Source organism: Sinohyriopsis cumingii, chromosome 11 (assembly GCF_028554795.1).
Source record: "Sinohyriopsis cumingii isolate HCF-2022 chromosome 11, ASM2855479v2, whole genome shotgun sequence".
Lineage (NCBI taxonomy): Eukaryota > Metazoa > Mollusca > Bivalvia > Unionida > Unionidae > Sinohyriopsis > Sinohyriopsis cumingii.
This window is the reverse complement of record NC_142971.1, coordinates 72522521-72540992: the sequence shown is the minus strand read 5'-3', so window position 1 is coordinate 72540992 and position 18472 is coordinate 72522521. Positions and strand designations below refer to the sequence as shown.

The window sequence follows — 18472 nt, the reverse complement described above, 5'->3', positions numbered from 1 at the left end:
ATCTGGTGCTGGTTTCTTTGTTCAGACAAACCGCAAAATGGATGGAGCACATCAGTTGTACGTCCTTGGTCTACAATGCTTGTATCAACACACATTTTAAATAACTGACTGATACTTAGAGCTGAAAGAACTGGTGCACTTTTATTTATGGCCTTTATTTTGTCAAAAGATTCTACACGTTTAACTTGTCACAAAATGTATCTTACAAAATTCCACACAAACACCGCAAAACTCACTATTTCCTAAATTGATTTTCAAATTAGCATCACTGAGTCGAACAGTTACCAAGCTATCTGTATACGTATCGATCAAGATTATGACGTAGTTGATGAACCCGTTACAAGTATCTAGATCAGATGTTATCATGTTCATTAAGCCCTGGAACGTCAACGGAACATCCCAGTTCCTTTTACTCGTTTCAATACAATCTCTCAACATTATATAATGAATTTAATTTTTCAAATTTTCCTGATTAAGACAATATGTATTCTAATGGTGACCTTTCCCGTGTGTACAATCTGCAATATTAACGTCATGATAGATATTATATTTATTCTTATTGAAAAATCAGGAAAAGGTCAACATTTTCACATAAAGCTTGTTTTAATTATTTTCCTATGATTGTTGATGTTTCTGGTCATGATCGATTAATACTTCTGAATACAGAAGAATAATTAAAGAAGAGTCACTATGCTCAGATTACAATCCACCAATTACGTCCTAAGTGTTGGAGACAGGAAAAAATTAATTTGATCTAAGACACAGTATAATGATCTAGAATTCCCATAATGTAGTTATGCCTGATTGGAAGAATCCATCAAATTATTCTGGTACATCCTGCGCTCAAAAGTCTCTTTCAAAGTCTTATTCACAACTTCTAAGCACGGACAAAGGTTAGCCATATAAAGATGTTTTCCAATAACCATTATCTTAAAGTACAATCTACAGTCATTTACAAATATAGATATATCTATAAGAGTTAACTGACAAAGGCAATGTGAGTGGACATTTGAACTTCAGGTCAACAATTAAGGCCTATTTTTTTATTAAACCTTCTGATTGTCAAGATAAGATCGGATTCGTGTTGAAAGCAGAGAACATTTAAACAGTAGCTTAAACAATTGATGAAAACATGTACTGTAGTTGCAATTCTGATAATTTAGCTGGGGATTGTACTCGCTTTCGTGATATTCTCATTTGTAAAAGTAAGGACTTATGGTATACTAGACGGCTGGTATTCTAAAGAGTTATGTCAAATCGAAAGCAATACATTAAGTTGCAACTTCTCTTCCGTAGCCGGAGTGAATTCTAAATCTGGTCAATCAAGGATCAATCCTCGGACCTTTACGCTTTAATATGTTAACTACATTATCTAAACCTCTGCTGACTATACCATGTTTTCATTTTCCTCTACCGAATTTATCATTCTGATGGACATACCCGAAACTGAATATAAGATACTGCTTGACTCTTTCAATGTCAACAAACTGTTTCCAGGTATGGCCGTGAGAACGAAAATACGTATTATGAGGTGTGTACGTAACAAATCCAGGAAGAAATATTTAAACTGCTATGAATTGACGCTGACTACAGATTGCGTTTCGATGCGTACGTGAACAATATTTGCATGGAAGATTCAATGCAGCTATCTGTCTTGAATCAAATTGCCAACTCAACAAACTAACAATCTTGGCATAATCATATGCCATTCGATTTTTACTTCTGTCCTTTAACCAGGCATGTCTTTAGTGTTGTACGACTTCTTTGTAATACAAAGTAGCAAAACCAGTACGTTTAAGAAAATTCAACAAACATCTTATTTCCATTGAATACGAAAAGTAACTTCAAGAGGGACTCACAGTATTTTGAAATAAATCCCAAATAATTCTTAATGTTCTATCACAAGTCCCAGCAATATAGAATATTCCTAAGGAATTATAACACCACTCTTGAATGTGATGATGTATCAAACGATATAATCCAAAATGACTTTGAACGACTCCTCTATCATTCCAAAGTAGTGGGGGTTTTTTTCTTCAAAAAAGCAATGTACACCTTGTAAAATTCAATGGATAATTTAAATAAATGATTCTTCTCAACGTATCACTGAATATAACTAAAAATGATTTTCAGGCAGGTATTATATCTGGAAAGAAGACTATGCCTGTAATTTCTTCTTTTTACAAACTGCCACCTACCAATGCTACAACATAATGCCCTGAATATGAGTCGTTTTGAATGGAACGTTCCATCCAATTCCTAAACAAAATCGCTTCTAGAACTTTCTAAGTTCGTAACAAAGTCAGACTTTAAACTCAAAGTTCTTGTAAACATCATACAACATGACAAAAGTCGAATTAGTAAAACCTCTTGCTTCTACCACGGACAAATTTCAATCATACAATATACATTCACATGAAAAGTAGCATAAACAGTAATTAAATGGAAAACATGCAAACACATGAATTGAGTCTGAGCATTATTATTACAAAAGCAATTATGGGAAACCCTTACTTAATGCGAAAATGCCAGCTCTGAAATTACACATATTGTGGGATGTGTCATAAGGAACTTTTACTATTTTTGAATGAAAACGCTTATAAACATTTCGATCATGTCATGTTTTGAAGACATTGAGTATAGTGTAAGACATTCAAATATATTAATCCCAAGAACTGAAACAACAACATAAGGCAAAATCTCACATGCAGCTGCCATTCCATGGAATGCCTTAAAACGTTTTGGACAAATCAAACCTTAATTCAGTTAAATTATTAGGTTTGTCTGGAATGGTTAAGACTAAAGGTAATATCTGCAAATAATATCAACCCCATCACCGCAGGCATCAAGTTTATTGTTTCACTCGACTTGTATTATGCACCATCAAGCTCGCCGCTATTAGCCTTCCTCTATGTCTAATTAGCGCAAAATCTTCATATCGCCATACGTTAGGTCTTGCCCTTTTATTTTTCATCCTTATGATCATTTGCTACGAAACACCTGATATGGCTTGCTTAGACCACCATACATTCCAGTATTTGATGTATTTTGCGTTCCATAGTATTTTGTAAATATACTTTTTCTTTGCATCGCGTGACGCCTTCATTGCTTGCGCGGCACGTGCGTAATACATATTAACGCGCACGACTATATATGTTACTTAGGGATCTTGACTGACACAACCATTAGAGGGAAGTTCTTTATGTGTTGAGCTGTCGGGGCGGGATCACCATTATGTCTTACATAGTTTGAGCCAACGAGTTGGGTGAATTATATTCTTTTTAATCAGTTCTTTTTAATTAATGTTCAGTTTCGCAAAACACGTTCAATGTTGTATTATACGTTTACCTTGTTTTATCGTACTTGTAGTTTAATTCATCAAGAGTGTATGGCTTATATAATTTGGTAGCGAGAGATGGTACGATTCGGATTATTAACAGGGATATGAACACATATGCAATACTTCTATTGGTAGGTTATCGTGTCGCTACTATAATTAATATTGAAGACGTATTATGTATGTATTAGAGTTTTAGTATATCATATTTCTATTTTTTGGTATGCCATTCGTACGTCTCAGTCGTACATAAGGAATATTTCCGGTGTGTTAGTATTAATCCATTTGAAATGCTCAGATATTTTAATCTAGATACACAGAAAACAGACTATTTGGAAAGTTGTTTCTTTTCTTATTCAGCTAACTAGGTGCGGATAGCTAGGTGTGGATAACTCGGCGTGGACTACTAGTTGTGGATAACTAGGTATTAGTGTCTAGGTGTGGATAACTGTGTGCGGACTGACTAGGTGTAGCCAGAGGCCGAAGCAATAGTGATTAAAGACCGAAAGGAAAGTGCCAACGTATATGTGCATGAAAGGTCTGGATGGTTGAAATGACCGATCCGGGAAGCGAGTCAAAAGGCATATGAAATGTCAAGTAAACATTGGACATACATATAAAAATTTCATTATAGTATTTTTTGGTATGCCATTTGTACGTCACAGTCGTACATAATAAATATTTCAGGTGTGTTAGTATTAATCCATTTGAAATGCTCGGATATTTTAATCTATATACACAGAAAGCAGACTATTTGGAAAGTTGTTTCTTTTCATATTCAGCTAACTAGGTGTGGATAACTAGGCGTGGATTACAAGTTGTGGTTATCTAGGTATGTGTGTCTAGGTGTGGATAACTGTGCGGATCGATTAGTTGTAGCCAGAGGAAAGTGCCAACGTATATGTGCATGAAAAGTTTGGATGGTTGAAGTGACCGAGCCGGGAAGCGGGTCAAGGGGCATATGAAATGTCAAGTAAACATTGGACATACATATAAGAATTTCATTATAGTATTTGACTATAAGATGGCCATAGTGTTTGACTAAGAGAATTTCATTATAGTGTTTGACTATAAGAATGTCATTAGTGTTTGACTATATATGGAAAGGTCAGCACATTGGTTGATCATAGAGACGAAAAGCATGGTAGTGTTTAATTCTGAGACAACTTTATAATTATTGAACATTTCAAATAATAATTATATCTGTTCTTCATCATGGTTTCCATTGGATCCATATTAAGTACCTTTGTATTTATTTTAATGTCATGTTACTTCATCATTATTGTGAGCGAGCTCGATTAAGTTACATCATTCTAACCTGATTGTAGCTAAATTCTAAATTCTCTTTAATTACTGCCATTTCAAAATGTTTACATGCCTTTTTATGTCATGCGCTAGATATTTTGTCGACTTGTGTTTATACATCATGATTTGATTGCTTGTCATTCAAATATTGTGTGTTGTTATGTCCTTATTGACGTTTTATGTCATAACGATGAAGAACTCATTGTATCTTACGTTTAATTGATTCTTTAGTCATGTAACTATACATAAATCTTGCTTTGTGTCGTCTTATCTTACATTACCGACTTTGAACAATACATAATCTTATCTTAAGTATACATATTATGAATATTGAAGCTGTTAATGTCATTGCATCTAGAATATTTGGATCATAAATCTTCTTGGTCAAGCGAGGCCAATGCAACTTTCGTAATACATGTCAAAGAACAAGAACGGACAGTGAGAAGGTACAAAATACAGAATACATAGTCTGGAAAAGGGTGTGCAAGAAACACAGGAGGGACACTGCTAATATTATATTTTATTACATATTTCTTAGTGAGATATTGAAATACACCGGTGGGAGAAACATTATCCCAACATAGTGGCGATTCAAAGTTTATTGCCATGATAGTGATATATCTTTTAAAATTACTTTCCCCTTGTAGGAATTACCTCTTCCATCGTGTTTGTTATTTAAACCTGCACTTCCATATCTAGGCCTTTTCGAGTCTTTTCTGATTCTGCTCCTTCTCTTTCTACCTCTCTCTCTCCAACCTTCCACAACAAGATGAATAGATGAATGTAATATGTCTACTGCAGACCATCTATTGTTTATTTGTGGAACCAATAATGTAATATCTAGAGATGCGTAGAAACGAATTCCGACCAGCAAAGAGAAGCATTGCCTTTTTCTTAACTATTTTCTACATAAATAATGGAAACTGGGAGTGAATGAATTACATGACCTGTTGGTATTTGTCGCAGCATATATCGCCCTTATTCTTATAGTTAATTATGCCCTTGTTAATAGGCAGCCAAGTAGAGACATGATCGCCTTTTGTCTAATCTGTATACCTGTACTACCCTATGAAAAACAGTACAAGAAAAAATGGGATTAAACATAGTTACAGACTTTTTAAAGTACAACATTTATTTCGCATCATAATAACGTTTCAGAACAATGAGCACAACTGGGTGCATATTAGTGCTAATCTTAAACCGAAATTAAGTGACAATCTAAAATTAAATTCAGCGTCTGCTATCGAAATAGACTGCAGCTTGCCAAAGCTTCAAAACAAGGAACATTAAAATTTTGCTCTCAACCCGAACTGGTGTTCCCAAATCAGGAAAGAAAAGGAATCTTACTGGATACGCCACCTTAGAACATTGAATCCAAGCGGATTAAACATAGAAGACTAGAAATAAAGATAACTATGCACAAATAAAATTATCTATTGCAGCCGACACATTTTTGTTTAAATAATTCTCTATGTTTGATTAATAGCCTCTAATGACTGCTATAACAATGAAATATCCGGGATATAATTTGCGCCTACATGCATTGACATAAAATAACATGTTTTCTATAGCTCATCAAGTTCTAGGTCAATGCAGGTATTTTCCAGTATCGGTAACAATTTAAAATAAACTTGCTCATACATAATAAAGTTAAAGATTTAATTCCTAGAGAAACAGCCGTGCAATTGTTTGCAAACATAAACGTTTTTCTCTTTTATCTCTTTGTCTTGTCTGTTTTGTATTTGCCTTTGAAAAAGACTCATTAAATAGTCGAAAACGCTCAGGCTTGTTAGATACTAGTTTCGCACTGTCAGAAGCGAGTAGTAAATTTTCAAAAAAATATAATATTGTATTTCAACTAATTTGCTAACTGCATAAATCTCAATGAACAAAAATGTTACAAAATTAGTTGTTTTGACTAGGTGGGACAACATGCTATATGTTTGCGACATGATGCCCCAGTGTTAGGCCTCATTATAAACTGCCACACTGCAGACGTCGTAGCAATATGACTGAAACAATTGTTAAAGCTACGTTAAAAATCCAAAATCACACGAACACACACACACACACACACACACATAGATATTCATCAACAACCACAGTTTAATGCAGGTGAATAAAATTTATATATATGCATAACCTAAACAAAACACTGTAATCAATGTCCATAATGGTGAAGGGTCACTTATTCAGGTGGACGTCACAACTCAATAGTTTACATCAGAAACGGCAAAAGAATGTCACCCTTTTTTCATTCTCTCTAGATCAATGTTAATTATGAAAGCACAGAAACCAAAATAACGTACATGAACTGCATTTATGCCAGTCAGGGTAGAACTCTTCCTGTGGAATGGATGAATATGTGTGGGTTACGAAGGGAGAGCCGCGTATAAAGCCTCAATATGTGAACCATTTGATGAAATGAACGAATGCAATTACAAAAATATATTACCTATGATATACCAGTTTCATAGCCAAACAAAAATGCAAAGTAAAAGGATACAAAAGACAAATCGTTGGAAACTGTCAACATAATGATACAAGAAAACCTGTGTTAATTGATATTATATGAAAAGAATAATTGGCAAATATATCTGCAATCGATACACATAACACACAAATATAGAATGTGCCAAAAATCAAGCAGAAGTGAAGTTTCAGAAATGTACATAAAAAATCACAGCATTTTAGGATAAATTCAGTGCACAATAGACACTTACTGATTTAATTCAATAGTTAAGCCAGTTGATATACATAACAAATCCTCCGATCTGACTCTGAACCGTTTGTGAGGATGAATTCGTTGCTGGAATGTTTAAAAGATAGTGCAATAGGAAATGATGGAATATTTGAACTGAACGTTCGCTGGAGGTGTCCATCTGTGGAAAGAAGTCGAATGCTGTGAGACTCATGTACCACTACATACACATTATCCTGACTGTCTAAATGAATCCCTTTCGGGCTACTCTGTTCAAGCTTGTATTCAAACTTTATCTTCCCATTCAATCCAAAACAGAGCACAGATTGTGTTGCAGAACACGAAATATAGACTTGCGTTTTAGACGCATTCAATGCAAGATATACGGTACGTGAATGTATACTACCACTAGAGAAATGGAAACATGATTTCTCTTGTCCGTCCTTTGCGATGACTCCCCAGTAAATATTTCCGACTGATTCAGTTCCAGTTTCGCAGAAAACAAATTCATTCCTGCTGAGAGCAACTACCGCAACACATACCCGTTTCGTTTTCATGAACCCTGATGGCTGGATTGAATCCTCAACTGTCAGGAACTGTATTTTATTTTCGTCAGGAAGTACAATTGCAACCGCATTTTCATCCATAGCACAAACTGACCATGGCTTCGAAGACAATTTGAAGTCCGAAAGATGCTGGTAGGATGAACTACAAAGACAGCATCTGGCGTTTTTATAATCCGCAATTACAATTCTACCATTGAGCAAGCAGGCTACACCAACATAACCGGGAATATCAATGACTTCTAAATCCTTCAACATAAATTCTTTAACTTTGCGAATATCAGAGACGTTCTTGACCGGTGCTGGTGCTATTTCTCCAGGACAGTCGTTGTCTGCAATGTCAGAATCACAATCGACAGCATATTTTGCACTCACTTTCCGTGATGACATTTTAATATTCCTCTTTTGCGTTGTGCATCAATATGAATATTTTACCCTTTATATAACTTTTCTCAAAACTAAAATGTGCTTAGCTGTTTAAGAACAACATTGGCAGCACTAGCTCATTCTAAACAGAGCCAGCCTGTTTCGGTACTCAAAAGCAGTTTCCAAAATAGTGCGCATAAGTCGCTGTACTGATCACCCGCTTCATTACGTATACGTGCTTCTCTAATATATCTCGTATATTATAGTCCAATTTACGCACCAGGAATGCCTGTATAGGTAACTACACACCAGGAAGTTGTCGATGTGTCCAATAGAAAAGTACAAACCATAGTGTCATTCGAAAGCATATTTGTCTTAACTGGGCAGGCATGTGTATTTACTTAGCCCTGGCATATTGTACCTACACCACAAAGTATATAATTATTAGGTATGGAACTGATGATAATGAAATATCGGGGTGGGTATCGCAGCTCCCAATACTTGTTTAGTCTTTTAATAACCACTATATACTTGCAAGGTTATATGGCTCGATACGTAACTTTTTCCAAGTTATGACACTGGAGGCAAATTCAGTTGCGTACATAAACCTGGCTTGCTGTGCCCTATAGCCAATCCTCACCATGCCCTATATTACTATTTTATCGTGGCTCAATAGTCTACAAGGTATGGCCAAAGACAAATATTCAGAGTCCACTGTGTTGAAGGGGAATGAGGTCCGGCAAGAAAAGGGGCAAGTAAATAAAGACCAGCAGACACGGCACATACTTTAATTATAACATGAGCACTAATCACACGCAATATAGTTGTACGAGATAATAGACAAACACTGAAGGATCTATATAATTAATTTAGAAAATATCGTCTCAAAGCCATAGCCCCAACCCAAGTTCAAATTACAGCTTGTTGACACAATCTACTTACACTGCACTAACAACCCCTACGTTGTGTGTGCAATGTATTAACTGTGAAGGGGCCTTTAATGACATGTTTCACGTACGCATGCATATCCCTACATGTGCACAAACAGTGCCATGAATACCGATACATGTTTGAAAGTGCGGATAGTGAAAGGTTCAGTAGTGTATTTTGTTTCAATCTTGACGTACCTGCTTGTATGGCTTTAAACAAATTTGACTGCAAAAATAGTTTTTCTTATAGTAATATACGACTTACAAACATGATTAAGATGCAAATTTTTCTGCCACAACTTCTCCGTAGAATTAAAAGTTTTTGTCATGGCATCTGCAGTGTATATGAGTATGATTTGTGGGTTCAAAACGTTGCTAGCACCATTTTAAAATCTCTTACTTGGCATTCAAGGTTCCCTGGTTGGCCAAGTGTCTCAGTCGGTCGCCTTTTTGTAGATCGCTGTCATCTCACATCTTCCCACGTGGATTTGAGACTCGGGCTCAGCCAATGTGGATATTTTAAAACGCTTGTCAGTAGTTTTACGTGGGTCGATGGCCCTTAATTGGGTTTTCGCGGGTTCTCCCTCCAGCTATTATCTCATCTGCTAAAAGGACAGTCAACCCAAAAAGACATATAAAACAACTTGACTTTGAAACTTTTAGTTAATTTTCTAATTTCTAATCTTCATATCGTGTAAAGGCCCTCGATAAGGAATCAATATTTCTACGAATTACTGGACAGTATTATATCAGATACAAACTGATATGGTATTTTAGTAGCAATATAATTAAGAGCATTTATTATTATTAAAAAAGCACATGAATATTGTGAAAACTTGAGTAGGTGTGTTCTGTTGGTATACTCACCACTTTTGACATAGTATTGGCTACAAGCGCACATGCACATTATATGGAAGCTAAGATCATTTACAAAACTGAAGCACCCAAGGTGACTGGTCTTGGCTGGTGTTTTACCAACGACCCTAAATTAGGAGTTTATTGGTCTTCCAACGATTTACGTGCTTAATTTGTGTATAATCTACAGGCATGAGCAATGTTCTTATACCCCTAGTACACAGTTAAAAATAGCTATGTAGGTTTTACTATATTATTCGAAATAAACGTGTGGGCCTGGGAATGTAGATAGTAATTTTAAATGCATTTCGAATAGCTCAAGAATTATTTATCTCATATATCTAATAAACAGATTATATGAACAATGATCCAAGCGTAAACAGACATCAGACTGTGGTCTATAGGATATACCCTGCGTCTTTAAAATACAGCTCCTTCTACCTCTGGCAAACAAATACCCATATCCACTTAAGTAGTGAATGGGACGATATAGCGACAAAGGGGCTTTAATGTTAAAATAGGGTACATCCAATATAGCGTGAAGGGGAATTTAACATGGGGAAATTTAACATGGAGTGAATGGGGAATGGAACATAGCGACATGGGATTGAGCCACTCTAGCGACAATGGGACTTTAATGTTAAAATAGGGTATATGGAATATGGCGACAAGGGGAATTTAACATGGAGTGAATGGGGAATGGAACATAGCGACAAGGTATTGGGCCACTATAGCGACAAGGGGACTTTAATGATATTAAAATAGGGTATATGGAATATAGCGACAAGGGGAATTTAACATGGGGAAGTTTAACAGGGAGTGAATGGGGAATGGAACATAGCGACAATGGATTGGGCCACTCTAGCGTCAAGGGGATTTTAATGTTAAAATAGGGTATATGGAATATAGCGACAAGGGGAATTTAACATGGGGAAATTTAACATGGAGTGAATGGGGAATATAACATAGCGACAATGGATTGGGCCACTCTAGCGTCAAAGGGACTTTAATGTTAAAATAGGGTATATGGAATATAGCGACAAGGCGAATTTAACATAGGGAAATTTAACATGGAGTGAATGGAGAATGGAACATAACGACAAGGAATTGGGCCACTATAGCGACAAGGGGACTTTAATGTTAAAATAGGGTATATGGAATATAGCGACAAGGGGAATTTAACATGAGGACATTTTACAGGGAGTGAATGGGGAATGGAACATAGCGATAAGGGATTGGGCCACTCTAGCAACAAGGGGACTTTAATGTTAAAATAGGGTATGTCGAATATAGCGTCAAGAGGAATTGAACATGAGTGTAAAAAGATATCCATTCTGGCGTCAAGGCGAATTGAACATGGGAATATATAACGGGCCTATAAAGCGTCAAGGGAAATTGAACATGGGAATATATTTCGGGCCTGTATAGCGTCCAGGGAAAACGTTTAGGATAACCGAAAGGTTAAAGTATTTTTGTTATATCCTTGACAATTTTAAGTTATACATACTTCGTTCCAATAATTCCTTTTACTAAGAAAATATTTGTTTCATGGGTCATTATAATTTCATTGTGTAAGAATATCCTTGAGCATAAATATGCATTGATAACACGCATTGAGTTCCGCTGCTTATTTTGGTAACTATATATAGGCGTATGCAACGAAAGCAAAATCCATTAACTGTAATGTAAATATGTGGCCAGGTTTCTTGACAGACTGGCAAAACATGCTTACATCACATGCATGATATATTCAAAACAACGCTTATAACACGATCGAAATGTTATGCTCGATTTGCGGAAAGCCCTTTGATTAGTGGCAGCTGTATACATTCTGCCTGTGATCTCCTGATTTACATCTAGTAACACGTATCATGAGAGAGTGAGTAAATAAATATGGTTGTAAGATCAATATATTCCTGCCTTCAATTTATACATATGCAGTATTATTAAAAATATTTGTTCTGGTAAATAATTTCAGTCAATCAGTGAGCTTTATAGTTTTAAATAAGGTATTTACTTCTGTCGATAAGTTCATCAGTGATTAGCTGAAGTCATGTTTTAATCGTCATTACTTGAGTTATTTACTTAGATGGCGTCAATATCATGATGGAACATATTGATTTTGTGATAATTGTCATCATAAATGAGTCATATTCACAATACATATCAAACTTTAGAGTCCATTCAGCACATGGAACGCAATCCCTTTGCACGGTCTCTGTATACATTAATTAGGGTTCAAACAATATACCGTTGATCTTGACCTACACAGTCCAATGTGTATGATGTGCAGATTATTATTATAAGGCTGGACGTTACATATTCATTTGTTGCATACAAATTATATTATCCTTCTTGCAATCCTTTGTCTCATAAATGCTGATGTCTTGTTGCCAAATCAGTCATACGATGTAGCGTTCTGTTCCGTATTCATTTCATCAGTTTATTATACCAAAATTGGTGGAGTCACCATTTTGATAATTCCCATACAGAAAAACCGACGCAAATATCAAGTTCTACCATTTGGTATATTTTTGATATCTAAAACAAAAGCAATATATGTAATAAATATGGTATTAAATGACAATTGTTTTTTTAATATCAAAACCATTCAACGCATCTGCACATTCTAAAACCTATTTATACCGTATTCGCTTTATTGAGATTTCACAGTTATCGGCAGTTTAGAAGAAATTATTCTCTAAATCGCTAAATACTTATTGTACCACGTCTGCATTGAACGCCGTACAAACCTAAGCCACTTTGAAATTGTTGTCAATGGTAGACCAAATTATGCATACAATTTTACGGCTATAGTGTAATGCGAGTTGTGTTTCATAATTAGGCGAGTAACTTAGATGCTGCTGGTTTGGATGCTTTCCTATTTTAAACTAAAACTTTCGTCATAATTTGGCACAAAGTTTAGATGGTTGTATTTGGAATTATCGCTAAGTATCTAGGACAGCCGCCTATATAGTATACGCCTATTAATATAGTTTTAATCATCATTACAATAATTGTCATTTTTTGTCTCTAAATATTCGGTTTCTTCATTATTGTACCATATTTTCTTTATTGAATGGAATGCGCTAACATATTATCCATCAACTAAGGTAATTGTAAGGACATAAAAAAGGATTTAGCATTTGTTCAAACGTACCCAACATATTATCGACCTTTTCCTCTCAAGATCTTTGTAAATGGATTAAGTACATACATCCATTATTAATATCAGCTGATATTGTGGCATCTGAAGCATATCAATGTCTATCGAAATTCAACACAGAGATGCATCCAGAGGTAAACCAGTGCGCTTTAATAACTAAATTCATCAATATCTGGATTTTAACAAACAGTATGAAACTCTTCAATAATATATAATAAAAGTAGCTTGTCCGGCATGGCGTAATGATTATATGAATCATCTAACATTGGATTGTTAACATACGTCAAGGCATCATTGACATTATAATAGTTCCTATTATACAAGTTAAATCTGAACAACCTTTAGCTGGTAATGTTATTGTTATGTTACCCATTATATTGTTCTTTCAATACATATCACATCATTAAAGTATAATTCTAATTGTACAACAGAGTGCACAATAAACCAGTAGGTGCCAACTTAACTTTATTTTCCTTTAAAATGTCCTTTCTTTCGTTTATCGATATATCGAGAAATGTTTACTAAATGTAATACAGGTTTCCTTGTTATTTGGCATGGACATTGCAACGTTCTAAATATCAGTTTTAATAAATTCTTGATACAGACGTCATTAAAGTATTTTCAATGCTATGAGTTACAAGAATGTTGAATATTTGACCTTTAAATGTATGTGTCTTCTACCACATTGTAGACATAAATATACATACTCAATCCATTGTCAAAGTCCTCAGTTTTGCTGAAATCAATCCAACGTTAATACCCATTTGAAACAGTTATTTCGGTCTCATTTGGAATAATTAGACTCGGAAGTTACCATATTCATTTATTATCAGGATTTTGCACATGTGTGCATCATTTTCTTGGTGTAATTAGGAGAAAGCTGTGCCCGAGCTACCGTTCAAAGGGTTACACTTAGGTGTGTTATGGCCAGGTTTTCAGTTCTGTAAAATACCTGGTTCTACCTACCTCTGATTTTCCGTGCAAAATGTGTGTCAAGGCCACCACAACATATTCTAATTCTCTATTCATATCAATTATATTGTTATTCAAATATTTCTTTAACACGAAAAACATGTCGTTCTTTTTTCTATTCCTTATAAAATAACTTCAAATAATGACTCAAAATTCGTTGCGCGTTTTATGCGGCCGTGACGAAAGCTATATTGTAGACTCACTATGCGATTTCCCTCCTCCCGTCCCGTCGAGTTGGGTCATTCCATGGTTGTTTAATCTATTTCCGAGTTTAAATCGTGTATACGCTCGGACAGTAAGCTAACAGTGAAATTTGAAGACAAAGACACACATGGAACGTTGAGATATTAAACTTCTATAAAAAGTCGGTAAAACAAAGCGCTGCGCAGCGAGTATTTTACCTCAGCATAAATATATATTGACGGACGGACATTTCAATAGCTATTCTGCATTATCAATATAGGGAAATGATAAGGGAACGTTTTATAAATCGATCTATCATCTACTATATGCAGTAGATCTACAAAAGGACTTTTTAAAAAAAAACTAACTGGCTGTTAGTTTCATTCGAATCACCTTTGCTACGTTTCATTTGCAGAAGAAATGAAAAATTTAGACTAAGTCATCAAATTGAATAAATCTTTATATATGTGATTTAAGTAAGAGTAGTTAAGAAACATGCAAATTAAACGTTTATCACGTTGAAAGAAAATCACAAATCGAAGTGACGACAGCATGTACTAATACCTTAACGGTTGATAACAAAGCAATATGTTACGAACAACTTACTGAATACATTTTACCTCATTTGTGTTATGCAAACGTCATGTATATAAAACCTATATACTTCTCTGATAGGCAATCCTTCGACTGGTGAATATGATCCTAAGCTGTATACATGTCAGTCTATCCGTGAATTATCTTTTGCATTTACAACAATATTGATTATTATTATTTATATAATATATTTCATAATCGTATATCACTGTGTGTGAGTGTGTGTGCGTAGGGGTGTTGAGGGGTAGTTAAGGGATGATTTAATAGATGTTTCATGACACTAATTAAAACGTTGACGAAAACTTGTCCGTAATGTTACAGGTGTGTTTCTTTATTGAATACCCTGGGAGTCGTTTAAGAAAACATTATATTCTGACTTTTCCAATCGACTCTCACTAGCCATGATGTCTTTTGTGATGTTTTATATTAATGGGATGTGAAGTAAGCTAAGTAAAATGAAATAAATTAAATAGGAATCTAGTACTTGCTTTGTATTTTCCAAACGAATTTATTTCCTCATAAATAAAATCATAATTTATTGTAACAAATATGCTCCAATCGACGAAGATAATTACAATATAGTGTAATAAGGTAACTGAAACCTGTTACCAACACGTTATATTTATTTTATACAGACTGTGACTTCAGTAGCAACAATAACTTTCCAAATCAGAGGAACAAGCTATGCAGACATCGAATAAAAGGATTCAAATGTTCCTAATGACACTATTCTCCGTTTGAAGGAATTTATAGCCATCTTGATACGAATATTAGAAGGTAAGGGCCTTACCACTTGCATTCGTCGGAGATAAAGAGGATAAGGTAAAGAGATAGAATTATTGATTTAAACAGGATCGAAATTTGCAATCTTGCAATTGATACAATGTACGACCTTTCAAAGTGGCTTTAGGAAAAATCGAATTTCTGAGAAAAGTGTAAATTAAGAAAAATTTAAACGGATTGTGTACACATTTTGAAGAGACTGTTTGCACGAAAAATACTATAGAAAACATGCTTGAACTTTTTATAGATGAGAGTGGTGGAGTTTATTGTAATTATACATGTTTACAGTGATTCATAGCAACAACATTTTAATCTAGATTTTGAAAGAAACCCCTTATTCAGATCGAAACATTCTGGACTTAAGAGGAGTATACATTTTGATACACGGATGTTAGCGACCATAGCCAATTTTAAGAGACTAACATTTTGGAGCAATTCATTTTCGCTTTTGTCACTGAGTTGGGGCAAATTGCATGCTGTACTGATTAATGGTTATAATAATGTATATATTGTCTTTTCTTTGTTTCCCATGATTGTCCATATTTGTATTGTCGACAAAATACAATATGTGCACATGTTTCAGTTACAAAGTAAAGCTTTTTATCGATCTGACATATAAATGAATATCTTATTCCAACCCAACCATAACACGACACTCCCCAGCACGACTCATCCCAGCACAACTCACCCCAGCATGGCTCAAGCCAGCCTCTTTGACTGATTTAACATCATGTAAAATATGTTTTCGCTGTGCTAAAAATAAAATTTTGTTATTATATTTGTTTCGGTTATTTTCGTTTTGATTTGTCTTTGCTTGTTTGTTTCGTTTAGGCTTTTTTATTATTATTATTTTATTTATTTTTTGTTGCTTTTTGTGATTTTTCTCTGGGGTGGAGTTTTCAGCTCAATATTAATGTTATAAGCGCAGAATTCGTGACAAATTAAACAACTATTTTTATTTTATTTTGAATTCACTGATTCACAAATGCATATATGTAATTACAAAATAAAGAAAACAAATCGTCTCAGAAAAAGGTCCATTTCAAGAAAAGACTGCGTACTACATTGCACCCTTTGACTTCACATGCAGCCAGGAGCGAGTGTAACATTTTGCGAAAGTACTTCCTTGCACAACAGCTTTTCACAAAACAAGCAAGGGGGCCCCGAGTGGCCAAGTGGTATAAAGCGCTCACCGTTCCGGATGACTGCCATATCACCTCTGTCTGCGTGGGTTCGAGTCCAAGGCTCGGCTACCGTGGGTTTGTGGGAAAGCCTGCCCATAGCTTCTCGTGGGTCGGTGGTTCTTCCCTGGGTTTTCCAGGGTTATTCCTCCACCAGTTATACTGGCCGCCATGTATAGCCTATTTTTGGCTCAAATATGGCGTTAAACCCTAGAACAAAAGAAACAAGTCGCGAAAAAGTAACATTTTTATGTACGGGAAAGTACGTCAAGGATCAAGGCTCCATGTTAATGGTTCCTTGCTTTTGGACAAAATTTCAACTTACATCGGAGTGCACGGCATTATAGATTATAACAAACTAGATATTTAAAAAGACACTGTATCTTGTAATTGAAAACAATAATTCGTGTAATCTAGAGCGGCTAGTGAAACCTATGTATTCACTTTGAAAAGCGCTTTGAAATACGCGTCAATCAATTTTAATGGCATTGAAAAAGCAGCAGCTGACGTGGTGAAATTCATTTAAATCAAGCGATACAATTAAATGTAAATAGGGAATATAGTTGCATGGTATTGCGTTTAGTTCAATAATAAATACGTGCAATGAGAAACATTGCAAAGTTTATTTATTTTGGCAGTACTTTGTAAGCATGCTAAATAACTGCAGCATACACTCACAGTTAAAGATGAATCATACTTGGCATTGTTCTTTATAGCAAAGGATATAATATTATATTACATATTCCTCTCTCATACTCGTACACACGCACACACACGTATATTAGTTATATTATGCTCGTATGTATTCCTCCTTAACTGCCAGATTATATATATATATATATATATATATATATATATTGAGTTGACACGAAATCATATTTTAGGTATGCTGTTTATAGCATGTATTTTAATCAGTGTTAAGTAATGGCCTAGCCATGAAGGTTGTGGGTCTGTTTATGAAGCTTGTCCATATGATTCTACTTCAAATTCGTAAGCATGTTCTGATTTAAACTATTCCATATATAGAGTCAACTTTTAAACGTTACAAATGCGAATAGTAATAGTATACTGGCACAGAAAGCTATGAGTTGAAAACTACCCTATGCTCAACAATATACTGTAATGGTTGGTGAATTAAAAGCTGTCTATAACTTCTTGATTACAAGCAATCCAAGGAATCAGTTAAACTGAGATTAAATGTTGACGATTTCAATCATAACAAAAAATCTAAACAGCATAACTGTTTCGTACTTTAATGATGTCGGGTTATTTGACCATGAAATGGCCGTTTGCACTGGTTAATATGGCGGGTTTATTATACTTGCTTTATTATAACTGTCCATTCTTTACGAATAATTCCGAGAGTAAAACATTCCATCAATCATATTTGTTCCGAAATATTCATCCTCAAAACGTCGTCAATAATCTTAGGTTGAGGTAAATATTTTCTACTTAGCTCATATAGCTTTTCCCAAAAAGGATGTAGACCCCTGTTTGGAGACTTTTAACGTCAAGGCGTTTGCGTAATTAGATGGAA

At 34.9% G+C, this 18472-nt stretch overlaps 2 protein-coding genes across 4 annotated transcripts in view; one reads left to right on the top strand and one right to left on the bottom strand.

The window, feature by feature from the left end:
- Positions 1-7381: 7381 nt before the first annotated feature.
- LOC149788718 (uncharacterized) lies at positions 7382-8296 on the bottom strand. Its single transcript, XM_089973544.1, has one exon. The coding sequence runs from the start codon at positions 8294-8296 to the stop codon at positions 7382-7384; it is 915 nt and encodes a 304-aa protein (XP_089829670.1).
- A 7371-nt stretch (positions 8297-15667) lies between these two features.
- The window catches only part of LOC149788717 (carbohydrate sulfotransferase 15-like), a 49405-nt gene continuing 46600 nt past the window's right edge, over positions 15668-18472 (top strand). For all 3 annotated transcript variants that reach the window (XM_089975751.1, XM_089975753.1, XM_089975749.1), the window contains exon 1: positions 15668-15748. The gene's annotated coding sequence lies outside the window, so the exon portion shown is untranslated. The remainder of the gene's footprint in view (positions 15749-18472) is intronic.

What these genes read in the sequence shown, in the direction of transcription:
- LOC149788718 (XM_089973544.1), bottom strand. Translation starts at nt 8,296, where the DNA reads ATGTCATCACGGAAAGTGAGTGCAAAATATGCTGTCGATTGTGATTCT.